Source organism: Lucilia cuprina, chromosome 4 (assembly GCF_022045245.1).
Source record: "Lucilia cuprina isolate Lc7/37 chromosome 4, ASM2204524v1, whole genome shotgun sequence".
Taxonomy (NCBI): domain Eukaryota; kingdom Metazoa; phylum Arthropoda; class Insecta; order Diptera; family Calliphoridae; genus Lucilia; species Lucilia cuprina.
This window is the reverse complement of record NC_060952.1, coordinates 4891564-4919305: the sequence shown is the minus strand read 5'-3', so window position 1 is coordinate 4919305 and position 27742 is coordinate 4891564. Positions and strand designations below refer to the sequence as shown.

At 28.5% G+C, this 27742-nt stretch overlaps 2 protein-coding genes across 2 annotated transcripts in view; one reads left to right on the top strand and one right to left on the bottom strand.

The window, feature by feature from the left end:
• Positions 1 to 125: 125 nt before the first annotated feature.
• On the bottom strand, positions 126 to 27433 carry LOC111688188 (mycosubtilin synthase subunit C). Its single transcript, XM_023450666.2, has 8 exons — positions 27374 to 27433; positions 2962 to 3741; positions 2153 to 2689; positions 1315 to 2092; positions 1158 to 1248; positions 919 to 1094; positions 658 to 841; positions 126 to 595 (listed from the first exon to the last, which is right to left on the bottom strand). The coding sequence occupies exons 2-8, from the start codon at positions 3707 to 3709 to the stop codon at positions 452 to 454; spliced, it is 2658 nt and encodes an 885-aa protein (XP_023306434.2). The 5' UTR covers positions 3710 to 3741; positions 27374 to 27433; the 3' UTR covers positions 126 to 451.
• The window catches only part of LOC111683251 (thyrotropin-releasing hormone receptor), an 89328-nt gene continuing 67469 nt past the window's right edge, over positions 5884 to 27742 (top strand). Inside the window, exon 1 of the mRNA XM_046949866.1 lies at positions 5884 to 6057. Within this exon, the coding sequence (XP_046805822.1) occupies positions 5884 to 6057 (174 nt within the window). The remainder of the gene's footprint in view (positions 6058 to 27742) is intronic.

Genomic DNA, 27742 nt, shown 5'->3' with positions numbered 1-27742 from the left:
ACTTTCATGCAAAAATCTAAGCTTTGGTGAACAATTTGGGTAATCTCTGTAGGGTCTTGAAGTTTTTGAAGAAAAATGCGATATCGGATTTTCAAAAAAAACCTTAATTAGAAAGAGAAATTTAATTATATTTGTATTTATTAAATTTATTTGCAAATATATATTGAACTAAAATTAAACTTAAAAACTAATGAACGATAAAAATATCGAATACGTTTTTGACTTATAAACTAATTAACATCAACAAAATTAATGCCAATGAAATCTAAGAAAACAACAAAGTCGAATAATTGTGAAAGATGATTTGAAGGAATAAAATAAATGATTGTTACACAGGTACACTTATATTGATTAAATACTACTAAGCAGCTCTAAGAGATTCTTTACATTAATTTCTAAATACTGAACAATTTGTTTTTAACAACTAATTATTAAAGAACACTATATGTTTTTAAGGTGTCACTTCCTTCCAATGAACAATGGCCCGTTGAGAATCGGGAGCTTTGCCAAAGGGATGGCTGCCGTCTGAATAAACATATTCATTGACCTGATAATCCAATAGGGTTTTATAATTATAGACGTCTTTACCCAATTGCTGGAATTAAATTGAATAAATAATTTCTAAATTTTATATCTAGTTTTCTTTGAGTTGTTTACCTGTGTTAAGGGACTGGTATTGGTGGTCAAAATACCGGCAAACTGTTTGGCTTTGGCCAATCTTAAAACTTCATGTTCCATAAAATGCATGCAGGCAATATTCTCTTGAGGATTCAAATCAGCATGTGTGCCCATCATGAAAGAGTGTAAGATTTTATTTAAACCCTGAGGCAAATAGTTATCTCTGCAAAGAGAAAAAATTAAGTAAGTAACACATTCCGTTAGATTTTTCTTAGATAATCTTATTAAAGTTTTCAATACCTAATGGGTCCTTCAACATATTCCAAAAATTCAAAAACAATTATCAATTTGGATTTAACATCAACTTCAGGCTCAGCGCGGGCATCGAAATTTAAAGCAGTGCCAATAACTCTATTGGTATTGCGGTCATAAACCACAAAACTTAAATCCTTTTCCACTAAATCATTCCAAATGTCCTGTAAATAAATAGAGAAAGGTTTAACATGGGTTTATTTTTTACCTTTTACTTTTAAAACTACCGAAATAATATCACTATAATCGGTGCGCAAAATATCGGGTTTAAGCCATTGTTCCAAATCGGCTTTGCCATAGAAACTATCCACAATGATTCTGTAAACGGTTGTAAAAATTAAAATCCATTTCTTTAAATATATGTATTTAACGCTAAAAACTTACTGTATAACATCATTTTTGTGTGAATATTGCAAGGGTATAGCCTCTAACTCCAAATGAGGACAAGCACTTATCCATACCTCGGTATCTTCTACCATATTTATTTCCCTATCTTTGGTCATGCTTTGCAATACCTCACCCAAATTTTTGGCCGCTATAAACTCCGATATACTAATGCTATAACCTTTTTCTCTTAAAAGGGTCACAGTGTAAATTGAGTTGAGAGAATTACCACCCAATTCATAGAAATTACTGTGAGGGGCCAAAGTAGTTCTAGTCGAACGACCTATAACACTGCCCACCGTCTCAAACAAATCCTCTGCCACAGATCTTAATTCATCGGGTATTTGAGAATAGTCAAAGTCTAAGACAATACTAGAATCTCCCTCATTATTGTTAGCGGTCTCATATAACTTTAACAAAGATTGTCGGTCCACCTTGCCATTTACTAGCAATGGTACTTGATCAATTAAAACCACTTGAGGTATCATATAATCGGCCAATTTATCTTTTAATTTAGCCTCTAGTTGCAGTTCTGTCATAAGTGGTGAATCGTCACGTAATTTGACAAAAGCCAATAAAGCCTGATCTACTAGACCGGCATGATAACACAGAACTATGGCTTTCTCCACCTCATCTAGTTCGGCTACATTTTTCTCAACTTCAGATAGATCAACACGATGTCCACGTATTTTTATTTGAGAATCGGTGCGTCCCTCATACATTATAAAGCCATCGTAAAGAGAACCATAATCACCAGTACGATATATACGGGAATATTCTAAAATTAAAATGGGAGTTAAAAAAGGATGTCTGCATCATTAAATAAATCCAAACTTACTCAACTCCACTGCCAAAGGATTTTCCAAAAACTTCTCTGGATCACGACCATTAACATAACCATTGGCCAAATTTAAACCGGAAACAAATATTTCTCCTATCTCTCCATTTTTCACTGGCCTGTAATCGGAATCCAATAGATATAACACGGTATTACAAACGGGTATACCAATGGGTACACGTTCATAATGTTGCAATTGTTTTTTACTCTCACACGTGAAGTAGGTTACATCGCCCATAACTTCAGTGGAACCATAGAAATTATACAAAGTATGAGTGCCTTCTTCGAAATAATCATAAAAATGCATAGCTAAAGCAACGGGTAAGGGTTCACCCGAACACACCCATATTTGTAAGTTATACAAAAGTTTACTTTCATTATTGCAATTGTTGCCCCCATCTAACTTAAGATACATGAGTAAAGATCGGAGTAGCGTGGGTACTAAAACCAAACGACGTATTTTATATTTTTCCAATACTTCCACCAAACGTTCTGGATCTTTGGTAATGGCTTTTGGCACCACTAGTATGGCTAGACCTGCAATAAAAAGGATATATATTTTTTGTCGGGTTTTAGATATATGCATGTGAACAAAACTAAGCATACAAAGTTTATTTTTCTGTTCATAATCAGATCTATTCTGTATAATAAACTTCTTCAGTATCTAATGAGAATCCAACACATGAATCCCAGATTGATAAAACTAGCACACTACAAACTAGCTCCAGTTTTGTTGCTCTGTTAGGCAACCCAAAGTTGATTCAAACGATTTTTGTATGCTTAGTTTACTTCTTTGTTATTTTACTTACCACACAACAAAGGTCCCCACAATTCAGCCACGGAATCGACAAATGTTAAAGCTGTCTTAAACACACCCACTGTTTCGTGAGCCGCATAGGGAAATGTAGACCATTGCCATTGGAGACGATTTAAAATAACCTCATGAGGCAAACGTACACCTTTGGGAATACCAGTGCTTCCCGAAGTATATAAAACAATTGCCAATTCGGTCTCACCATTATCGAACATTTCTTCAGACCTTAAATTTTCCTCATTCAATTGTGATGAGTTCATGCTTAACTCGGACATAGTTAAAGTGGGTACAATACCAAAACGTGACTTCTCCACATCATCATCATGTATGACCATAATGGGAGATGATTCCTTCAGAATGTGTTGTATACGATTTATGGGAAAAGTAGGATCAATGGGTAAATATGATGCACCCGCTTTCCAAATGGCCAAAAGAGTAGTAACTAAAGCATCAGAAGGTTGCATACAAACCGCCACTATAAAATCCCCATCTGAGTTGGGATGAGCAAAACGTTGTGTGGCCTCACGCACTAAAAGTCGAGCACATTGATTGGCTCTCTGATTCATATGCAAATAGGTGGTTTGTCGGGGTGTTTGCAAATCATTGCCGCTTTCTTGATTGTAAATTAAAGCTGTCTTATGCGAATGATGTGGTAGATTTTCCTCAAAAATTCTGTGTAAAGGTCGTGAAACAATTTCCAATTGTTGACCCTTAACAATGGATAATTTGGCAATGGTACCCATTTCTGTAAATTGTTTTTATTAACAAATAGTAACTGCAATGAATTGGAAAAAATTATCAAGTTTAATACCAAATATTAGTTTTGTTATTACAAATCAAAGAAATATTACAAATATTATTTATGTTCATGTCATGTAATGAAATCGAAACTGAAAAATGTATCTAAATTAATTACATATTCATTATGATTAATTACGCAAATCATTTGGTTTTAACGTTTTACGTAATAACTAATAACAAAAAAATATATAAATTAAAAAAGTAGCGTCGCTGAACTAAAAGATCAGGGGGTTTAATAGTTCACTTAAATTATAATGAAAAGCTACTATTTGAAAGTTATTTTTAATAAACTTCAAATTTGCCTGACCACCAATAGGGGCGTGACACTACCTATTTGAATTAAATGCAAATTTTCGTATATCTGGGAAACCACAAGAGTTTAAAACTTAAAATTTTGCACGAGCAACATTGAAATCCTTATAAAATATTTATAAACATTTTAAAGGTATTTCTTAATTATAGAAGTTGAGTTTATTTAAAAAATAACAAGCAAACAGATATATTATAAACGTTTTTTACTCGATACTAGATTCTACCGCTCTGTGTCTTTTTTAATCAGAATATCAAAAAACATTTAATTTATTTTATTTCTTTAACATTTTTTGAATGTTGTGCAACAAGTAGCATTTAAGATAAAAAAAAACATGATTAAAATTTGATTTCAAAACCTAGTTCTTTACATAGTTGTTTTGTTCTAAAAGAAAACTATAATTATGTTGTCAGTGTGATTAATATTTATTTACCACCATTCCTGATTTATTACAATATTAATGAAATTTATTTCCATTAATCCAAACCCACTTCAAAACGTTGAATTAAAGCAAACTTTAAGCAAACATTTTAATTTAAAATTTTTTTTATTTAAACAAGTATTTTGTTTCTATTTTAATAGCTGTTAAAATTAGTTTTAATGCACTTCAGTGTTAAGTTAGAAACATTAAGTTTATCGCAAATGTTTGTAATATAAATGGTCAAGAAGTTGTTGAAGGAAAGTTTTTAATCCTCGTTCAGCCTTGTTAAAGAATATTTTGTAGTAGAGAAATTTAGAGAATTAATTATAACTTGAGTTTTACAATATTAGTTTGAGACAACTAAAAAAACAAGAACAAAAAATTGAGTAATTTCAAGATAAACAAATTGCTGCAGATTTTTTAGTTGGCTCAACCAAATATTGTAAGCACAATACGTTTGTAGAGCCAAACATTTAACGAGTTTAATAACGTGTTGTAATTTTATTTTGAAAACCATGTCATTTAACAACTTTTAATACACTTTGCAATTATGTGAATCAATGAACCAACTAATTCGTTTAATACGAAAGTAGGGTACGTTTTAATAATGATTGCATGGATGTTTTACAATAATATTTTCTTAAATAGTGTTTAAATCTATTAAATATTTACTATATCTAATATATGAATTGTTTATTATTGTGTTTAGTGATGCGTTCAGTAGTATTAAATACAACTTAAAAATATTTGTTTCTTTAAATCGATTGTATGTATGTATCATTAAATATTTATCGTGTTGTATATGTTTACATCGCTGGAATTGTACAATTGTACTTAAAGTTTTACTGTCTTATTAAATGAAAATTTATAATCGTGCTTGAAGAGTTATGAATTTTATATTTTTCTAATAAAACTATTAAGTAGTTTGACTGTGTTACCGCTATAGTTGATTAAAGGTTATGATTAGTTAAAACGTAGTCTAGGATTATGGTTTGTAGGCTCTTAATTTACTTTGAAAATGCCGTAGTTCTTGTTAGCGATTGCTTGCCGGATCGTATGTTGTATGTGTTCCATCGGTTTCAAGGTTGTCACAGATTTTTCCGAGTACCTTACAACGGATTTTGAAAGCGATTACTTGCTGAATCATATATTGTATGTGTTGCTTCGGTTTCAACGTTGTCACGGATATTCCCGATTATCTCACAATATATTTTGACAGTGATTAATTTCCGAATCATATGTTGTATGTGTTACATTGGATTCAAATTTGTCACGGAAGGCAAGGCCAATCTAACATCATTTTAAAACTTTTGCGAGCAGCAGGATTAAACCAAAGCAGATAAATAGGTTATCATACGTATGGGAGCCGATTAACCTTGAAAGATATGAAGCTTGAACGCTATTACGATCTACGAAATGAGTTCATTTTCGATATGGTACGATGGTCCGTGCAACACGACCATCCAGCTGAATCGATACCAAAGTCACGTATGGAATTCAAGAAATCTGGAAAACGTTATTACGATCTACGTAATGGGTCTATTTTCATAATGGAGATCGTATGTGAAACACGAACGGACAACCGAATCCACTCGTTAAAGTCAGTTTAATAGAAAAATAATAAACGAAGGTTGATCATCCGGAGGTTGTGATAACTGGCCTAAGATTCTTAGGCTGTTTGAAGCTTACATACGACTGAAAGCAATAAAGCTCTTTATCTCATGACAAAATAATTTTAAATGACCAAATCTTGACCAAAGACTTTTGCAGATTGTAAACACTAGATAGCAAACAAAATCTAATAAATAATTTTCTTAAAAAAATGCAAAAAACTGCTTTATGCTAAAATAATTTAATAGAACTACTTACAGACCATAATGTCCTTGGAAATACAATTCATACAAAGTATTAACATTTCAATTTATAAACGAAAAATTAACGATTCTATTCAAAAAATATATATTATTTATTTTGTATTTCATAAAAATGAAGTGTAAACCAGATTCGGTCCATTGATTAAGTATAATAAACTTTAAGTTAACAAAATATTTTTCTTTAAATAGTAATATTTTCTAAACTTAATATGTTTAAAAAACAATATTTCATTTAATCTACAGTTTTGAAGTCTTAATGTTGTCATATTAACAAATAATATGTTTTATAAATCCACAACGTTTTTTTTAACATTTTAATTTCTTACTAAATATGAATATTATGGCTGCTTTAATAGTAATTATGTTCAACTGATATGTTAATATATATTTTTTTCAGTTAAAAAACAAATGTGTTATATTTATGTATAATTATTTAACTTTTAAATTGTTAACTAGTTTGTTATTAATTTATTTTTAATTATTAATAACTAATCAATGTTTAGATTGATTTAATTTATAGTTTGAATTAAATGTTTTAATTAAAATAATATTAATAGTTTTTTTTCTACATATTTTTCTACTATTAAATATGTTTAATTTATTTAAATATAGTGGAGGTTTCACGCCAAACTGATTAAATATTATTAAAATGTTTGCTAGAGTTTACTAGCCAGCTTTTGTTTAGTATGAACTTTTTTAATTAAATTATTTAAAAATGTATATTTAGTTAATAACTAGTAAAATATTTACATACGAATTATTAGTAATAGGGAGTAGCTATTCTATATATAAATAAATAGCCCTTAGTGTGGTTTTAATAAACTCTACCTTAGAGAGTTTAATGAGAAGATTATAACAACATACATATGTATTAACTGTAGATTAGACTGCCAAAGAAAACTACTTTTTTTATTAAAAAAAAAAAATAGGTCGCAATCGGTGCAAACTAAGACATTAAAGATTATAATCTGCACAATTTTATTCTTTGTTCGCTTCATTTAAAGTTTAAATTAATAAAGCCCTACGCAAGGAATCATGGGCAGCTGTTTCACAAGCAGATTGCTCACGTTGTGTTACCCTAGTGGTCACAGGAGTATATTCTGATATCACTCACTGCTAGATCAACAGGTTTTATTAATGGAGCATAGTATATTCTTAAAACCTATCACAAAAAGCTGTTCCATGACCTGGCGAAAAGGAAGCATTGAAGTAATGTTTCCTAATTTTAGAGAACATAGGGTAAGAGCAAAGTGGATGAATGCGATAGCGTTTCATCTTCATCTTCATTATGACAATTTCTACAGTAGTCATTATATTCAAGATCTCGTCTCCTGTAATTATCAGTTCGCTTCGAATGCTTATGAACAGTCTTGATCTCACTGAGTATTAGCGAGATAGACCTTGATATCTAAAAATTGGTTTCACTAAATCATCTAATTCTGGCTTTCTCATACAGTTCATTTAGTCCAAGTGTCTTATAATTCTTAAGAAAGTTACCAACAACGGCGTCGATTTCTTCCTCACCCAATATCGCGCCTGACATCTTGACCCATTTTTCGCCTTTTTTAACTTATATGCCGTAAAGATACCCGCTAGATTTTTGTTAACAGCTATGATGTGAGTATATATATGTACATATATCTCTCGATATGTAATAGTATCTTCAGCCAATTCGCTGTTCATTTAATAAAAGATATTTCCGCCTGAAAACCCCTATAGTAGTCAGGCAGTCTGAGGAACTCTATTAGAGCTATCAGTTTAGAATACCTATGGTGGAATACTGCTTCGTAAGCAATTATCAATGTTACAGTAGTACAGTCAACATTCAAATTGAGTACCTGTAATTTCTGTGATCACACCTCGAGCCACATGCATATAATCTGAACGCAGAGTTGAGGGCAAATTGAATGCCCATTAGGTTAGCTGGTAAACAGTTCAACATGATTAGCAGTGCTATGATTGCCGTTGTCTTAATTGCTCCCGTAATGAAAATGGGAATGTTTCTCATAGTAAGCTAAATGGTTGCACAGTGTAAAGTATATTCCATTACCTGCTAGTACGGTTATGGTTTAACCAAGTTCAAAATTCTAAATTCTAGATATTCGTTAAGACTTTACGTTTTTAAAAATTCTCTAACCCGAACTTTAATTACATCAAATTCGAAAAAATAACCTATTGCTCCTCTACTATGGTCTCTGCTGAGAATCGAATTCGGTTTAACATTCATTTGGAGCTTTTTGTGTTTTCATCTATTCTATATATTAACATTTTATAAGAAGTCACGACACGATATATACTTTGAAAAACAGCCCTTTGTCAAGTCTCGAACTCAGCAATTCTGTTGAGTAAGTTCTGCTTCTTTAGAAGTTGCTGAAACATTTAAAAGTTTATCGATTTTCAACCTTGCTAAATTATGTTTTATATATCCAATCGTTTCAGTTTGATTTCATTTATATTTTTAATTTTGGAATTCGATATAAATTTAAAAAACTGACGGTAAGCCGCTTTATAAATTACAATGAAAGTAAATATTTGTTTCAACTAAAATTAATTAACATTGAATATTTGCTATTAAATAAATATATTCTAAAAATGATTTAATAATTTATATGAAATAATTAAAGAAGATGCTGCTTGCTAATAAAAATACTGTCAATTGAAACTGAATATTTTAAATAAAAAATGTCATACAAATTAAATAACAATTTAAGTAATTATGACAATAATTATAAAATGTTTAATATAAACATTGTATAAAACTTAAAAAAAACAATTCTATAAATTAACAATGTTAAAACTTACAAAAAAACTGTTAAAAACAATAAAATAACATTTATTTATAAAATAATTAAATCTCTAATAAACAATAAAAAAAACCGGTGAAAACTACACAACGCCAGCTGTTTTCAAACAAAATTAAAAATTCAATCATATAAATTAAGTCAACAGTCTGTCGTGAATGATCGTAAGACCGACCTGTTGTAAGAAATTATAATTCTTTGCGATACAAAAAGATAAATATATATGTATAAAACCATTTAGCGGACTTTCAAGCTTCTTACACATTCCGATATGTTTACGATCGTTTAGATTAAAATTATTTTTTTTTACATTCTGTCCAATAAGGTGGCAAATTGATGTTTTTTATAATTCTTTTAGATTTTTATTTTGCTACTATGATAATTTACCGTTCTTTTTGAAACGATTTAACTTATAAAACAATAGATTGAAAGCAATCAATTGCTGTTATAAAATGCATAAGAGTGAAATAAAATTAATAATACTAATAATTGTTATAAATTAATTGAAATGTAAGGGAATGAAGGTGGTTGGTTGGTATTTTAATGGTGTTTTAAATAATAGAATAGATTCTAGAAATAACATAACATTTTTAGATTGTTGTAAATATGTTGTAATTTTAAATTACTATTATTAACTTTAATGTATTTTGTTTAGATATAAAAAGTATTTTATAGAAAGTTTTGCAATAACCAGATAAAGGTTTTTTTACTGTGTGATTTAATTGGAGCAGAAAATATTTAGATAAACATTACGGATTTTTTAAATACAATTAATTCTAAAGAATTGTCCAATTCACAATCAGTATTGTACGGTTGTATCGTAGTATGTCGTAATTTTTTATTATTGAATTGTTTTTGTTTCAAAAAAATTTATTTGAAAATTTTTTATGACTTACAACGCTACAACGATACGACATCGATTGTGTATTGAACAAATATTTTCCAAAATAATAACAAAAACTGAATCGTAAAAAAAAGAAGAAGCTTTACGAACGTGAGTATTCTGCGTTACGATCGTACCTACGTTTTCGTAAGTTGTTGTTTATGTAGCGTAGAGTCGAATCGAAATGCAGCATACCAAAGTTGCCAAACGGAGAAAATTTCGATTCGAATTGAAATGCAGAATAGGGGCCATTAAAAGATTCCGAATTGCAATTCTAAAAAAAATGTAGAAATGGATCTCTACGTAGCTCATTAGTTTACCATTAAAATTGAGTTGTGGCCTAAGGTAGTCAGGAAGATCGGAGGTGGTGGGTGCGATTTCAACCTAATGCACTGGTTAAGGAGCTCATAACAGGCCTATAGGTACTTCTTCGTATTTGCTATATATACAACCTCCTTTCAGGAATCGCTGATAAAATAGGTTCTACGATGCCCTACAAATAGGTTCTACGATGCCCATTAATTGTCTCCCCCAACAACAAGCAAATTCAGACAATAAACAATTTTTATCTTTGAATAACTTTGTATACATGTATAAGGTTAACTGTGCCCCAAAAAATTTACAAAATATTAGAATCATAAAAAATGTCACTGCTGTTTTCTTAATCGAAACTGTTGTATCGTTTTGCATTTCTTAAAAATGTCGCACTATTTTATTAAATGTGTCATTAAAAGTCAATTTATGTTGCTGTTGACAGGTAATACAAATTATGAAATTATTTATATAATAAATAGTTTCAATGGGATTAGAAGTAATAAGGAGGTTTATTACATAAACAATTATATCAAATGACATGGACTGACGTTTTAAAGATTTGTAAATACAACTTTAGATCTAATCTATAAATGTCAAAAACATAATAACACCCAATATTAAAAAGTATCCGAGAGTACATATATTCAAAAAGTGCCAACTCAATAAGATCTAATTTTCAGAAGATCTTTTAGTGAAGCCTTTAGTAAGGTATTATACCATGTTTCTGTTAAAGTTTGTAAGGCATAAAATATTGTTCATAAATATATCTTAAATTATACAAAATCGGCTCAGAATTATTGATAAAGCTTGTGTCTATCTGTTCATTTCTTCTTTGCCCTTTCATGTAAGCCTTGTAATTAAAGTAGTCATCGCAATTTTAAAAATAATTTGACCCTTTTAATTTTGATGGAAATTGAGCGATTTGGGATTATAGTTATGTTAAATATATACCAATAACTCCACATAAATCGATCCAACTATGCTCTATATAAGCCTTATAACAAAGCAGCAAAAACTCGGTTGTATATACATAACCATTTACTTTCCAATGACTACTGCTTACCTTCTGCATTACTTTGAAGTACTCTAGAAATGACTTTCTTTTAATCTCATGTAGAAGTAATAAACTAACTAAATTTGTATGTGAAAAACATTATTTATTTTTAATGGTTCACTTCTTTAACTCCCTATTTGTAAGCGATTGTGGAAGTACTTGCCTCCAATGTCAGCATCGTGTTATAATAATAACCTAAAATGCTAATGAAGAAGTAGTGAAAAGAGGTTTTATTGCCGTTTTAACTCATTACTTTTCAATGTAAGTTTTTCATAGGAATACTGTAAATATTCCTAATGATCGTCCCCATTTGATCATAGAACCTAGAGAAAATGTTCAAAAAGTATAAGTAATGTGTTTTTATACCCTACACCACTATAGTGAGGAGGGTATTGTACGTTTGTGCTGATAATTGTAACACACAAAAATATTGGTCCAATATCAACTTTAAAGTATACCGATCGATTTAGAATAATTTTTTGAGTCGTTTAAAACATGTCCGTCTGTCCGGCTGGATATACATGTAAACCTTGTGCGCAAGGTACAGGCCGCAATTTTCAAGATAATTTGATGAAATTTGGACCAAGCATGAGACGATGTCTATTGAAAATGGTTTAAATCGGTCCATTATTTCACATACAACCGTACCTCCCGATTTGCCAAAATTACGTCAAATATACTTATTAGCACAAATAAGTTTTATATAAGTATAAATGACACTGCAGGTTTTCGTAATGATCGGCCCTTATTTGACCCTAGCCCCCATACAAACCCCCGTTCAAAAAATATCTTAAACGTCTATAACTGACTTGCAATCATTTGTATCGCATTGAAACTCAACAAAAGTAACTGTTATTTAAAAATATATCCTTTTCCCAAATTTACCAAAGAACGATCGATTATACATTCCTACTTGCTTTTTCTTTTGGATCTATTATCTTAATATCCGGTTATCATTCTTCATTTCTGCCAATTAAAATAGTTGTATCCTTACAATAGAACATAATTACATTACATTTATAGTCACATTCCCAAAAGGGTTAATATGATTTAAATAAGCGGATACAAAAATTCCCAATGCGTTTAAGTTTCATTTAATGCTTTTAACTATAAATCGATTGCAAGTGTCAGTTACACTTGTTAAAATTGCATAACAAATAGCAATTAAAATTTGAAATAAAATCAAAGGCAATTAAGTTAAAAATATTTTCATATGGTTGTACAACAAATAAATATGTATAACATAATTTAAATTTAGTTACACTGATCAATAATACATTGTAATCGATTTTAAATATGAAAAAATAAGGCGACAAAAAGCAAGTACAACTTTCTTAAAATTACAAATAAATGTAATTTATGAGCAATATGTAGTTAAAATATAAACATTTGTTAGTAATGTTAAGCCAGCTTCTCTATTAAAAAATTAAAACATGTAATATTTGTGTTGTTGTTTTATTATTGTATTGATATTAACAATGAATTTATAATGATTAAACCTTTCCAATTTTTGTTTATTTTGAATTACAAAAAAAAATATTAACAGTTTAAAAAAAAATTAAAAATAAAAACACAAAAGATGGGAAAAATAGTTGTAATTGTATTATAATTCATTTCCTACTTTAAAACACTATACAATTATGCATTTTATTAACAAAAAAAAAAATATACGTCTTTTTATTTTTTGAAAATTAATCATAGTTTTAACATCTGGTTAAATTTTTTATATTTCACATTTTTTGGTTTTATTATCTTAATAAATTTTGTAATTATCTTGTTGTTGCCTGTTAAAACATGCAATAATCATGATTTAAAAAAAATATATATTATTTAATAAACATTAAAATGTGGAGTTTTATTCCGTAATTATTTTTTGTTATCTGAGCTGCTGCAGAGTAACAATTAAATGAAAACCTTTAAAATAACATTAAAATTAAATTTAACTAATATTATTATCATGGCTACCGGTTGACTGACAGACAGACAGATTGGTTACAATACATTTTTTTATTTCTTTAAAAACAAAATGTAGATTTTTGTCTGTTTATTTTTATAATTGAAGTTCAGGGTTAAAATCTTAGTTGTAGTTTTACGATTTGTTTGTAATAGTCTTCAAAAAAAACATTGTTTGAATTAATTTCCTTATTATTTAATTTTGTTAATTTTTATTGTTTAATTAATTATATGTTTAACTAAAAAAAATAAATAGATTTTTCTGTTTGACAAGAATTTTTACAGAAAGTGGCCAATTAATTTCATCTTATTTAAAATGAATGTTTTTTAACAAAGTTGTGTGGACTAACTCATAGACTAGTCAATATAATAGTTAGTTGACTAGTTAATAGACTAGTTTATATACTAGTTTATATACTAGTTAATGAAATAGTTCATTATCTAGTCTATAAAATAGTTAGTAGACCAATCAAAAAACTAGTTCATGAAATAGTTAATTTTCTAGCCCATGTACTAGTCAACAGAATACAACGTACATAGACTAGTCAATAGATTAGCCAGTAGAGTAATCAATAGACTAATTCATAAAATAGTTAATTCTCTAGTTAACAGTCAATAGACTAGTTCACTGACTAGTTCAAAGTCAGTAGAATAATCCGTGGACTAATCAATATATTAGTCAAAAGACTGTTAATAAAATAGTCTACATGCTAGTTAATAGACTAGTCTATAAACAAGTCAATAGAGTAGTCAATAGAATAGTCAATAGAGTAGTCAACAGAATAGTCCATAGAGTAGTCAATGGTATAATAAATAGATTTGTCAGTAGACTAGTTCATAGACTCAACAGAAGAATCTAACAAATAGTCAATAGAAAACAACATATACTAAACCAGTAAATAGAGTAGTAAATAGACTAGTCCATAGCCTAGTGAATAGTGTATAGACTCACCTATTGACTAGTCACTACAGACAAGTCTAAAGACTAGTCTGTTCTATTCACTAGCATTTAGACTAGTCCATAGACTGAACAGTGCACTAGTCAAGCGAATGATGTAGCGAATAGCCAATAGAAAACACCATAAGCCAGTCAAAGAACTAGTCAATATAGTAATAAATATACTGGTGAATAGTGTATAGACTAGTGAATAGTGTATAGACTCATCTATAAACTAGTCACTACAGAAAAACTTCATGAGACTTTTTTCTGGATCACACTCTTCTAAAGACTAGTCAATTCAAAAGTCATTATCATGATTTTTTTGTTTTAAATATATTCTGTGCTAGATTTGTTTAATCACATTTATTTTAAATTGGCCACACTCTGTAAATTATAAAATATTCAATTTAGATGTAACTAGTACTGTCAGGTTGACATTGAACATACATAAAAAAATGCAGACAAGCAATAAATCTGGTATAAAATTTTTATGAACTTAATAAATGTAAGTACAATCACTAAGTACAACATTGATCTCTCCTTGCCAGACACTATTTCTTTCTCTCTTTTTTTCTAACGTACAGCGAATAATTTATATTTTGATTTTGCTATTAAAATATATGGATGTGATTTGATAATTGCATATTTGAAAAAAATTAAATTTATTTACAAGAAGTTTATAACAACATCTTACCACCAAAAGAAGGTCAATTTATTTAGTGGAGATTTTTACAAATTTTAAAAAGTCATGTTAAAATTAAAAAAACACGCTAACTCTAATTCATTGAAAAATAAATATAAAATTTTATTATATATTAGATTTTTTTGCTAAAGAATTTGTGCAACGCAACATTGTATAAGTTGATATGTTGCAGCATGTTTAGTTTGACAGCAAATTACCAAATGTGTTTTAAGTGACAATTTGTTTTGTTCAAACTTCAAAATTATTTTTAATATCTTTAATGCTTTGTCAAATAATTAAAACGATCGACTTTTTTGTTAAAAATTAAAGTTAACTTAGAATGGATAAGTGTTAAGTCTTTTATTTAAAGAAAATTGTTTAAAGTTTTTATTAATTCACATTTATTATACATAAATTCTTATTTATATAATGATCAGTTGCAATTACCATTTTAAAACAATTTTTTTTCGAAAATATTTGTCCTCGATATATCCAAACAAACTAACCATTTAAGGAATTGAAATGTAAATATTTAAAATTATTTTCATAAAAATATTAATTATTTAAGACAATTTGTGTTTATATGAAAAATTTTCATAGACTTTTTAAGATTTGTTTTATATAAAAAAAAATTCAAAAATTTCCATAGTATCTATAGACTTTACATACGAAATTATTAATAATTATCTTGATTAAATTGCATATTTTTGTTAAAAATCTATAGACCTAGTGGAAAAATACTTTACAAACTTGTTTCATACTAAAAAGAATCTTTTTGTCAGCAGCCACAAATATCGGAAGCAAATATTTAAAAAGATTTTTGAAAAAATAAAATTGTTTATAAAACCTGATTTTTTCTTAAACTTTGTTGTACATTTACATTAGTTGGCAGCAAAAAATGTTGGATTTAATTAAATGACACACCTCTAAAAATGCTGCCAAAGAAAATTTTGCTTTATTTGCTAAAAGAGAAGCTATCTCAAATATTAAATTTTCATCATAGGTAAAAATGTATAACAAAGGAAAGCTATAGTTTTTGCATTCTAAGAAGTCTCATTTAGTTTAGAATATTTATATCTACACTACACCCGCTACTGATTTCTTAATTGTTTCTTAATTTTTTGCACACAAAACGACTTTATTTGGCAAAATTTAGAGGTTAGTTCATAAATAACTAAAATTGTAAATTGTGAAAAAAATTTGTGGTAGTAGTGTAATGTTTATTTGTAGGTCGTTATTAATAGTTTTTTTTTCGCTTAAAAGTATGTTTAAATTTCGCAAGTTAAACCTTGTCTTGCAAAGTTGTTATTATTTATATCTGTGGCAACAAAAAAAAAAAACATAAATAAACTTTGGCGGGAAAAAATGGCGAAAATTATTAAACTTCAATGAATAGGTTGTAGTAACCATTTTAAACTCTACATGATTTCAGATATTTAACATTGACCTGAATTCCCCCCGGGGGCATGTAACCTTGGTGAAGCGTCCACCTTGGAGTTATTGGAATCCCGGGGAATAAAGAGGTGCCTAATACCTCTAGTCTGGCCGGGACTAAAGAATTGGTTACAGTCTATAGATTGAAAAGAGGTCAAACCGGAGCACCGCATAAGCTGGTACTACGGGTGGCCAGTTGCCCGCAGGACTATGTCCTGGCTGGTCAGTTGGTTGAGGTTCCTTCGGGATCCACGTAGTGGCTGTGGTTTAAACCCAAATTCGCGGACTGATGTAAGGTAAAGTGGGATAAGTTCGTTGCTGTTGCCGAAACAACAGATACTCCACAGAGGAGTGACTGTGGGATTAAGCGTCGGAAATGAGTTGGTATTATTTGTATATGGTACGGGATGAATGTGAGGTACTGCGGGCTTAACCCCGTCTCTAGGTGCTGTTGCCGAATCAACAGAGGCTATCCAATGGTCAAAGATTAGATAGCTCAAGTACTTCAGCAAAGTGCTTGTACATGAACCGGTCAAATCCATGTACAAAAATTGCCACCTAAGTTCTTCATTGAAGGATTCAGGGGGGATGGTAGACCGTTGTAAAAGTCTACCCAGTGGATTATAAAGACCACCGTGGGGTAGGGCATCATGCTACGTAGTCACGTAAACGGTCAACGTACGTACCGAAATTCATGAAATTATCTTGAAAGTTGTGACCTAGAGGAGGTACGATCCTTGGGTCAAAAGAAGAGTACGTGCCAAATTTCATCAAATTTTGTGTAGCGTGCACAAAAATTTTACATAAAAGCACAGACAGACGGGCATAGCTAAATCGATTCAGAAAGTGATTCTGAGATATTTTTAGGTAATACAAACATCAGCACAGCCGCATAATAGCCTCCCCACTATATTTGTGTAGGGTATAATGGAATTATTTTATTCTTAAATTTTACCTTGATCCTAATGTTAATGTTTTTAATCGATAAATGTTTTTTGTTAAATAACAAATTGAACATTATAAGGACCCCTTACTGCGTATAGGGTGTAAATATTTAGAATAAACACAAGTTAGTGATTGTTAATAATAAAAAAATATTAAATTGCTTAAATGCAACAGTCAACAATTACATGTTTTTTGACTACCGCAACCTGTGGCGGCAACAATTATAAATCGACAGTTATGTTGTTTTTTTGTTAATTTGAACACAGCCGTCCGTCATAGTAGAACTAAAAATATTCTATACAATTTGCAAAAAAGCAATTTTATTACACTGAGGCTTTTTATGTAATTAATTATATTAAGTAAATTTTAAAAGATCATTTTCAATAATCCAAAATGAAACAATTTAATGAACAAAATCGTTAATTTTCAAAATGTTTCTCACTCATTCAATGGAATGGTTTAAACTAAAAGACATAAAATATGCCCCATAATTTATTTAGTTTTATTTAGTACAATCATAGTATTTGCCTTAGTACAACTTAATTTATAATCAAATTTAAGAACTATTTATCATTTCAAACATTTACAGTGTTTGCCTCCAAACAACAATTTTTGTTTTTAAATTCAGTTTAACAACTAATTGCAATTATTAAAAAAAAAATAACTGACAGAAAGAAGGAGGGTTAAGAGTAGTACGTCCTATTTTTTGTAGTCAAATATTATTTATTAGTATTTATTATTTAGTTAGTTAGTGGTTTGTAGTTGTATTTTCAGTATGATTAAGTTTCATTTCAATTGGTCATCAAAATAATCTGCAATAATCAACAAACCTTTACTAAACATGACTGTGACTGGGAATGACTGGGTGACGGGAAATTTTGAAATAAAAAACACAATACATCACACAAGTTAATAATAGACTAAATGGTGATTAAAATAATAATAATAATAATAATAATAATGCTTAAATCTGATCAGTTTATAAATAAAAAACTTAATTTAACATTTGTTAAATATAGAATTCATTTGTTAAGAAAGAGTTATGTAGTAATAGTAAATTTTAGACTGGTTCTTTTGTTAGTTATGGAAAAATACCTCAAACTAATTAAGTGTGAATACATAATGCTATTTATTACTGATGTGCTATTACTACTACTACTGCTACTAATTGCCTTTAATTTAAGTATAATTTTTACTTAATAGTAATTACTTTTTCCTTTGAATTCTTTTATATTGTTTTTAACTTATAAATCTAAAATCTAGATTTTGTTCTTAATTGCAAATTGATGAATTTTGAAATTAGTCAATGTGTTATTATAATCTATAGAAGTTCTTGAGAAGAGTATATATAAGTTTATCATTCTGTTAGTAATTTCTTCAATATAAAATTTACCTATATGTATATACTGGATCCTAATCCATTAAAGTATGGCGTCTGTCTGTACGTTTCTTAAAATCACTTTCTAGAAGTCCTTAGATATCTGTGAGATTCGATTCTTCAATAATTATATATTAAAACTGTTTTTGTAAGATCGAGGCATAAACGCAAATTTCATAAAAATTCTGCATTTTTGAGTATCCTTAGACAGAAAAAAATAATACAAAAACGATAAATGCTATAACCAACAGCACCCAGCAAAAAATTAAAGGAAGTACTTCCAAAAAAATAATATTTATCACCACTTCAATAGTAGCACTAGGTGATTTTTTTTAACTTCTGTGGATGTGATGTTTAATGACTTCCAAAGAAAGAATCCAATTTTCTGTTTGAAATTGGATACTTTTCATTTAAACCAATTTTATTTTGGAGTTAATTGTTAATATTATTCGAGTCAAATAAGTTGTTTTATACAATACTACAATTTCACTTCCTAATAACTTCCAAAAAAAAGAACACAAAAATTACATCTTTAGAATGACTTCTGATGTAGTGAATTTGGAATCAAATAAAAAGGACATTCTTCCTAGGACAAGTCTGTGTTTAAATCATCACTTCTCCTGGTCTTTGTCAGTTTATCCATGAAGTTAATTCAACTTCTTTTTCGCTTCCTTGGAAGTTCTTTGTTTGCTGGGCAAAAGCTAGATCCTGCAGTAGGATGATCAAAAAGGGATATTTCTAAACGTTTGTTTTTTAGATGAAAATAAAATTTGAAAAACATTTATAACTTCTAATCAAGAAAATGCTAGTTTATTTTATGTATGTAAAGCCGGGTTTTTTACTCCTCTAACTTGCTGTTAGAATAAACTCGGAACAAATTTAGGCGGACTTTAACCGATGATTGTGTTTTTCAGTTTTAGATTTAAGTTCAGTTAACTTTGGTAGTATTGCCAACTTTTCACTCAAAAGCATAAACAATGAACAGCTGTTTTTTACAAACAAAACTTTTGTAATGTGGAAAATTTTGGAAAAATGTTAAATAAACATTTAAAACAAAAATAAATAAAACAAAACAAATCAGAAAATTGCAATTTACTTAAAATATTAAGATTTTGTTCTTCCGAAATCATTGTTTTATTGTTTTTGTTAATTATGTTTTCTCACTTATAACTTGAGTTTAATTGGCCAATTACACTAAGTTAAACTAAGATAATGAGTAAATTTACTGATAACTGAAAAACACGAAACATCTATTAAACCCGGTTTAACCAAAGAATTAAGATTATCTCTATCAGTAAAACCCGCCCTAAGTCTATCGATTTTCAAGATTCAATTACTCAACACATTACAATTCATGTTTCAGTATAACAATGACTACAACATCTGCTACTCGATCTCAATACTCATCACGTTCGTGATTTTTCAACCATGTGCTTCAACTCATGTACTACATCAAAATTATTAATATTATCTAAATGACAAAAGACAACAGAAAAGAACAAAAATAATTTACAATTCATTCATTCATACGGTTATTTAGTCAGCCGTCCATCCATCCATTCATTTCTATTGTATGATCAGCAAACCACAATTGTTTGCGCGAGTTACACTTGACTCAATTAAATAAATCAAAACAAATTGCATTTCAGCACTTAATAAACTTAAATAAAACTATAACTGACTGACTAAACAAATGATATAAAATAACAACAATTTAACAACGTTAAGGGGAACTAATAATAAAGAAATTAATAAAAAAAGATCTTTGTGGTGAAAAGAGTACAGAGAGAAAGAGAAAAAAAGAAAGTCATGATTGTCATTCGGAAGTAAATGTGTTTTTTTTAATTTTTTATTTGAGACGATTAATACGTCATAATAAAAAAAAGTGAAAGAATTGCTTGGAAAATTTATTTTTTTTTATTAGAGGGGTGTCTCTCTATTCAATTGTGTTTTTTTTTTTCATTTAAGTTGTAATTGAAATTGTAAATTGCTGAAATATGCATGTTTTTTTTTAATTTAAATTTTTATTTTGCGATTTTTTTTGTTCTAAGAAAAATTAGAAAGGAAATTGTTTTAGTAGTAACAACGGCGCCAAAGTGTTTCACTTTTTTTGTTTGTTATTAGATTATTTAGAAAGTCATTTCTAAAGAGGCTATTACTTGTCAACTTTGTAATATTGATTTGATTTATTAGAAATCTGGAGATGGAGATTTGTTCTCTTCAAATGACGAGTTTTTCTTTTAACCTAAAGAAATCAGCTAGGACACTTGACGAAAAACATCCATCCCTTATCGCCTAATTAATGTCTTTATTTGGATTTCCTGGAAAATTGACATGATGCATCACGTCAAACTAATTTTTCAGATAATTTGTTATCTTGATTAAAGTAGAAGAAAATGTGTGTCGATTTTGCCATTTCTTACCGACAATTATGAATTGCTTTTCGGATATCTAAATGGACTTAGAACCGTATATACTTACTTGTTCAAAAAGGGTACTTTTTTGGTTTAAAAGTACTAAAATACCTCAATTCAAAGTTTTTTGACTATCATATATGCATACTAGCGCACCTAATGCCTAGTCTATGGACTAGCCTTTTAACAAATCAATGGCCTAGGCTCTATTATGAACTAGCCTCATGATTGGTTTATGGATTCGACAATTGACTAATTTATGGACTAATTTTTTGACTATACTATAGACTTGTCTAAAGACTAGACTATGACCTAGTAGTTTCACTAGACTATTGACAAGTCAATGGACTAATTCATTATCTAGTTAATAGACTAATATATTGACTTGTCAATGGACCAATCTATTGACTAGTCTATGGACTTGTCTTTGGCTCTATCTATTGATTGGTTTATGAACTAGTCTATGAGCTAGGCTATTGACTAGTCTATTAGCTGGACTAGTCTATGGTCTAGAAAATTGAGGGTACTCGAAAGTAAGCTAAAGTTTACAATCTAAAGAAGGGTCTTGATATGCAGTATTTTTAAAAAAGTCCTTAAAAACGGATTCATACAGTTGAAACCATACATTATCAAGTCATAGTTAGTCAATGTGAGCGAAAGTAAAATGATATTACTTTTACAATTTAGGACTTTAGATTGAGTGGTTCCAACGGCAAAATCGGGTAGTGATTAAGAGTCCAATTTTTGTTTTCCATTTATTTAAACATCTTTCTTAGGTTAGAACGATTTTGCTAATTGTAAATACTTTTCAATATTTCTGATCAACAGAGAATTTTTTATAAATATTTCAACTTCTTAGATCTTGATTTCTGGGTCCTATACTGTTATAAACTGAACGAAATATTTTTGTTTCTATGACCGATATTTCAATTTGTTGCAAATATAAAAACAAAATCAATGCCTCCTTCAACTTCTTTTGAACTTGTTAGAAAATATCTTTTGCCCTAACCAATATTATAAAACTTATAAAACTTTTGTGCATCATCACCCATAGCCACCACAAACAATCATTACAACAGCCAGCTGTTTTTGCAGCTACTGCAACGACATTTACTAATTTAAAAATTATGCAAGTTTTGCCTTAAAAAAAAAAAACAATAACAAATACACATGTAGGTACTAGAAAAAACAAATACCACATAACTATTTACAATATACAACATTATAAAATTTTATAATTATATTTATTGTGTTGCATCAAATTTTCCAAGCTTGAAATTAGAATTGTTTGGGTTCTTGAAGAGCAAATTGTGGAAACTACAGCAAAAGAATATAGACAAAAAAAAAAAAAAAACGCAATGGCTATTGACCTTGATTTAACATAGTTGCAATTTGCTATTTGCAAATTAAAGATTTCTCCTCATCATCCAAACTAGCGAAGGTGAACATTTAATAATTTTTTTTGCGATTTTCTAAACGTTTTATTTGTTGCGGTACATTAAATCAACTATAATTTGATTAAGTTTTGTTTTTTGTTTGTGTTTTATTCAGAATTATTACTTAAACTAAATATAAATATGAAATTTAATTATACATTGATTTGCAATTTTTAAAAAAATTTAAATTACAAACAGTTAAAACAAAAAAAATTATTATTTAATGTTTATTATTATATTTGTTGCTTTTTTGAAAGTCTTTAATTGTAATGAAAAAAAAAAAAATAAATGTTCAAATGTTGTATTTTATTGATTTGTAATATAATTTAAGAACAAGTTGGTACATTGAAACTTTGCTATTTCTTAATTTAGGGATATATTATGACGAAATATTTTCCTGAGACTTTTCATTTGATATACAAAGTGTTTAGGAAAAGAAATGTACTTTAGTGGTGCATTCAATGAGTGATCATTTGAAAACTTTTCACAGTTTTCGCCATAAACAGCTCGTCATTCTAAACTTATGGTATCCGAGAGCTTTCAGGAATGTTAAAATCCTTCGACTGCCATTGTTGCTTCTTTTGTAAATGTGATCAGGATCAGACTACTTCTTTCTATATCGGATTTTAAAGATTATAGGAATCAAAAAAGTACAAAAAAATTGCGGGAAGAGTAAGTTGCAGTTAAAAGACTGATGGATAGATACCCCACTGAGGAGTGACTATGGAACTAATCGTTGGAAATGAGTTGGTGTTAAATGTATATGATACAGGATGAATGAAGTGGTCGGACGTTGTTCTCTATGAATGTTGCGAATAACAGAGAAATATCATATATAAGTGACATCATTGAATTTTCCTTTCTTGGTCAGATATTTATAGAAAACTCCGTTCATATCAGATTTAGTACAGTGTTTTCTTTGTGATTAAGAACAAAGTTTTCAGCATATTTAATGGATTTGTACTTCGATTACGTCACTAGGTGCTATTGCCGACACGACAGAGGCCATCACATCTGCGTGGTGGTTAAAAGTAATGTTTTTTCTCTCTCAGGTCAGCAATGGTCAGAGATTGGAAAGCTTTAGTATTTGAGTAAAATACACAAATTCTGGTCCGTAAATTGAGTGAGTCTTCACTGAAAGTCACTCAGTGCTTGAAAAAGCCAACGTGAAATAAACCCCGAATTTCACGTAAAGCATTTCGACATTAACAAAAAATAGACACATAAACGGACTTGGCTAAATCGACTTCGCTATATGAGATCGAAAATTTATATTGTAGAAAATTGCAAAAGTTGAAAGGTATAAAATATGCATCGGTTTTATTATATATTCATATTTGTATTTATTAAAAAAACAAACAAAAATCCAAACAATATTGTTTTTATATAATTTAAACAAACAAAATCTAGTTTAGTCACCTTAAAAAAGTTCAATAGCCTTAAAAAAACGTCATATATCTATACAATAAGCAAAATTAAGCTTTAAAACTTCAATATTTCCGTTTTAAAAATTAAAAATTTGCAACATATACTTAAAGTTTCTCAACACCAGAGAATTCAATAACTAACTCTAAACAGTGGCAAAGAAACTTTTTGGATTTTTTATTATTTATTTTCAAATCCATAGAAGTATAATTTAAGCTAAACCAACAACAAGTGAGTAACTAAGCAGAAGTAGTTTTGCTAAAAAGTTAATGAACTTTAGTTGCGAGTTAAAAGCAATGCAACAACGTTTGCTCGATTGCTTGCTGTTGCTGTTTAGCTGGTTGTTGGCATTATTGCGCAAGTGCAACATTGTGTTCAAGAACAAAAACTATGTAAACAATTAAAGACAATTTGAAATAAGTTTTATTTAAATTTTTGATAAAACAATAGTTGAATGTAGATAAATTAAAGCTGTTCCTCAAAAACTGTCTACAATTTTAAATATTCAGCAGCATTCATGAATTTGTTTTATTATTCATTGTTTTACTATTTAATTTAATTTGTTTAATTTAAAAACTGTTTCGCTGTTGCTGCTGTTGCAATTGTTTAATTATCTTGTCAGTGGCAATTACTCATTTATTTAATAATTTTCATTTTATTTACGCTAAAATTTTCCGAACTTTACATTAAATTATGTTAATTTCGTTCGCAATTATCAGTGTAACAAAGTGAAATGTTTAAGATTTTTTTACTGTTGTCTTAGAATTGTTAATTGAACAATTATTAAAGCACTACGAATGTTTAATCAGCCAATACATTGTTTCAATAAAGGAATGGATGACTGTGTTTAGTAATAAAACATAATTCTAGCTATTAATAATTGATTTTTACATTAAAAGTTGAAAATCAACAAAGTATATAAAGGGAATTACGAAAGGCGATCTTTGCTCATTAGTTGTTTTAATGCGTCCGCAAATGACATTAATTTTCATAATGTACTCTTTAAAAACGAGAGTGAAGACAGCCGTTACTTTAGTGTCCCATTTGTAAGTTACAGTATAGACAGTAATCATTTCCCCAAATAATCTAGAGATTAGACACTTAAAAGAAACTTAAGCGTAAAGCTTATTGCCTTATGTTGACTATAGACTAGACTATAGACTAGACTATAGACTTAAAGTAACAAGTATAACATTTAAACCAAAAAAGAGGGTTTAATTAGCAATTGGGTCAATTATCAACTAATTCCGAATTTCAGAGAGTGTTAAATTTCTAATAACAAACCATTTTCGTGAAATGCATATATCTTAATACTTTTATTTTAGGTTTTAAAACTATTTATTGATAATGATATAAATCTTTGTAAGAGCACGATTTATATGAAATTTGGCTTCATAAAAAATTTAAGTATAATTTCATAAAATACTAGTATTTTTAGTTTGTTATGAACGTTAGTTATTTTCTTAAGCGACCCTTTGGCCATGTCCAAATGTAAACCAATCTTACCCATTTTGAATACAAATCGAACTGCAGCAATAGTTTAGATCCTATCGTTCTATTAAGAGACTGACAGTCTGACTGACTGACTGACTGACAGACATGTCTAGATCGTTTGAGAATATGAACCTAGGAAATTTCAATGTTACAAATGAGATCAAAAATGTCGAAACTAGGTAAATAAACATATTATAAAAAGTTCTTACTTGACAAATTAGGAGTACTTGACAAATATACACCTTACAAAATAATAAAGATAAACAATTTCGACTACTGGATGATTAAAGCCTTTTTGTCTTTGTTGTGTTAAAACTCAATTGTAAAGTTAAAACTTTTCTTGAGATCAAAAAATGTTTACAAATTATGGAAGATTTTTAATTGATAATACTGTATAAATTTTATAATTTTATTGAAGTTTTTGAGAGATTTATTTATTTACTTGTAATTAGTTAATAGAGAAAATATTTTGCAATAATTTAAGTTAAATTTTTTATGCCTAGGACAGCTATAGACAAATAGTGGAAATTGAGCAACCTAATTAATATTGTTTGTATTTTTATACAAGTGTGTGAAAGCACTTTGACGACATCTTGTTTAGGTTTATAATTGGGCAGACGTTTTTGTCAACTCTCTAAATTTTTATGAGCTTTTTGTTTTAGATGTGTTTAACAAAAGACAAATCTATAAAATAATTGTATATTTAAAAAACTTTAAAACGGATATTTTAAAATATATTATAATTTTTCTGCTTAAGAAATTTTCTTAACATTTAATAAATTTATTTTGATTTTAAATCTCTTATTTACAGTAGATAACCACTTTTAATAAGAAGAATTTTAATAGATACCAATTTAAATAAAATAAAGTGATTTAGAAAATAAAATTCTAATTGTTAATTGACATTAATGTTTAATAATTAATTTTTATTTAATAGATTAAGTAAAACACTTTATTTAAAGTTGTTAATGGTTATTTAATAAGACACATGGCTAATGAGTTCAGTGAGTGTTGAAATAAAAAGAAATATATTGCCAACAAATAGTTGGACATCGTAGGCGATTAATAGTGAGTTTTTATTTTCTTGGATATACAAATTAAAATATTTTTAATTGAATTATACTAACAGAATAAACCAATGAAATATTCTTCGGTAAAATTTCGAATAAATTTTCTGGCAAAATTTTAATCTGTAACATTATTTTTGATTTTGTTGATATCCGTTTTTTATTTATTATTTCTAAAAAAAAAACTTTTTTCTCTTTATTCGTTCTTTGTTGATTTTAAATAGCAAACTAGTCTGGTAGTCCGGATCACACAACAGGCCTAACAGAGGTCTAGATGTATTCTTCGGATTTGATCCTCCATTTAAACTAATCTAATTATCAATAGATATCTGCGGTGTTCAGAAAATATATTCCAGCAGACAGACATAAATCAATCGATTCCAGTCCAGAATAATTTAAAGAATATAAAAGAAACATTCGAAAATAATTCTGCCTTCTTTCACTTAATGTTTGTAATTGCTGTTAGTTTTCACCAGGAATTGATCAGGATATTTCATACAAAAATTTTTAAACTTAATGAGACTTCTAATAAGTTTCGTTCCATTAATTTGATTTCTTTTTTTTGTCATTTTAAATTTTTTAAAATTTAAAAAACATAATTAAAAAAATTGTTGCTTTTCGATTTGCTTATATTTTTTAGAAAATAATATTTTGTTAAAAAATTCTTTATTTTTAAATTTTTTTATTAAAAATTTAATTGAAATTTTTTATATAAAAAAATCAAACATATAGTTTTATTGTGTCCTTTGAAATTTTTATTAAAATTTAATTTATACGTACATTTTCTTTAAATTTTATTTGAGCACTGAGTTATTGTTAATTTTATTTGCTTTAAAATAAATTTTTAACACTTTTCTTTAAAATTCTTGTAAAAGAAATTTTAATTTTCTTAATATGTTTTTTTTGGAAAAATTGTTTTAAATATTTCTTTTAAATTGGTTTAAATAAATCAACAAAATCCACTTGTTGGTTTAATGTTAATAATATCCTTTTTATCCTTTTATATATAAATTTAATTTCTTTACACTCTTAATAATTGTCCAGCGTTTTAAACTAAACGACGTTTCAAATACTAATCAGAACCTCCGACGAAGACTTACTTTTATATGCGAAAAATTTTCAAAACTATCAAGTGAATAAAATAAAAAA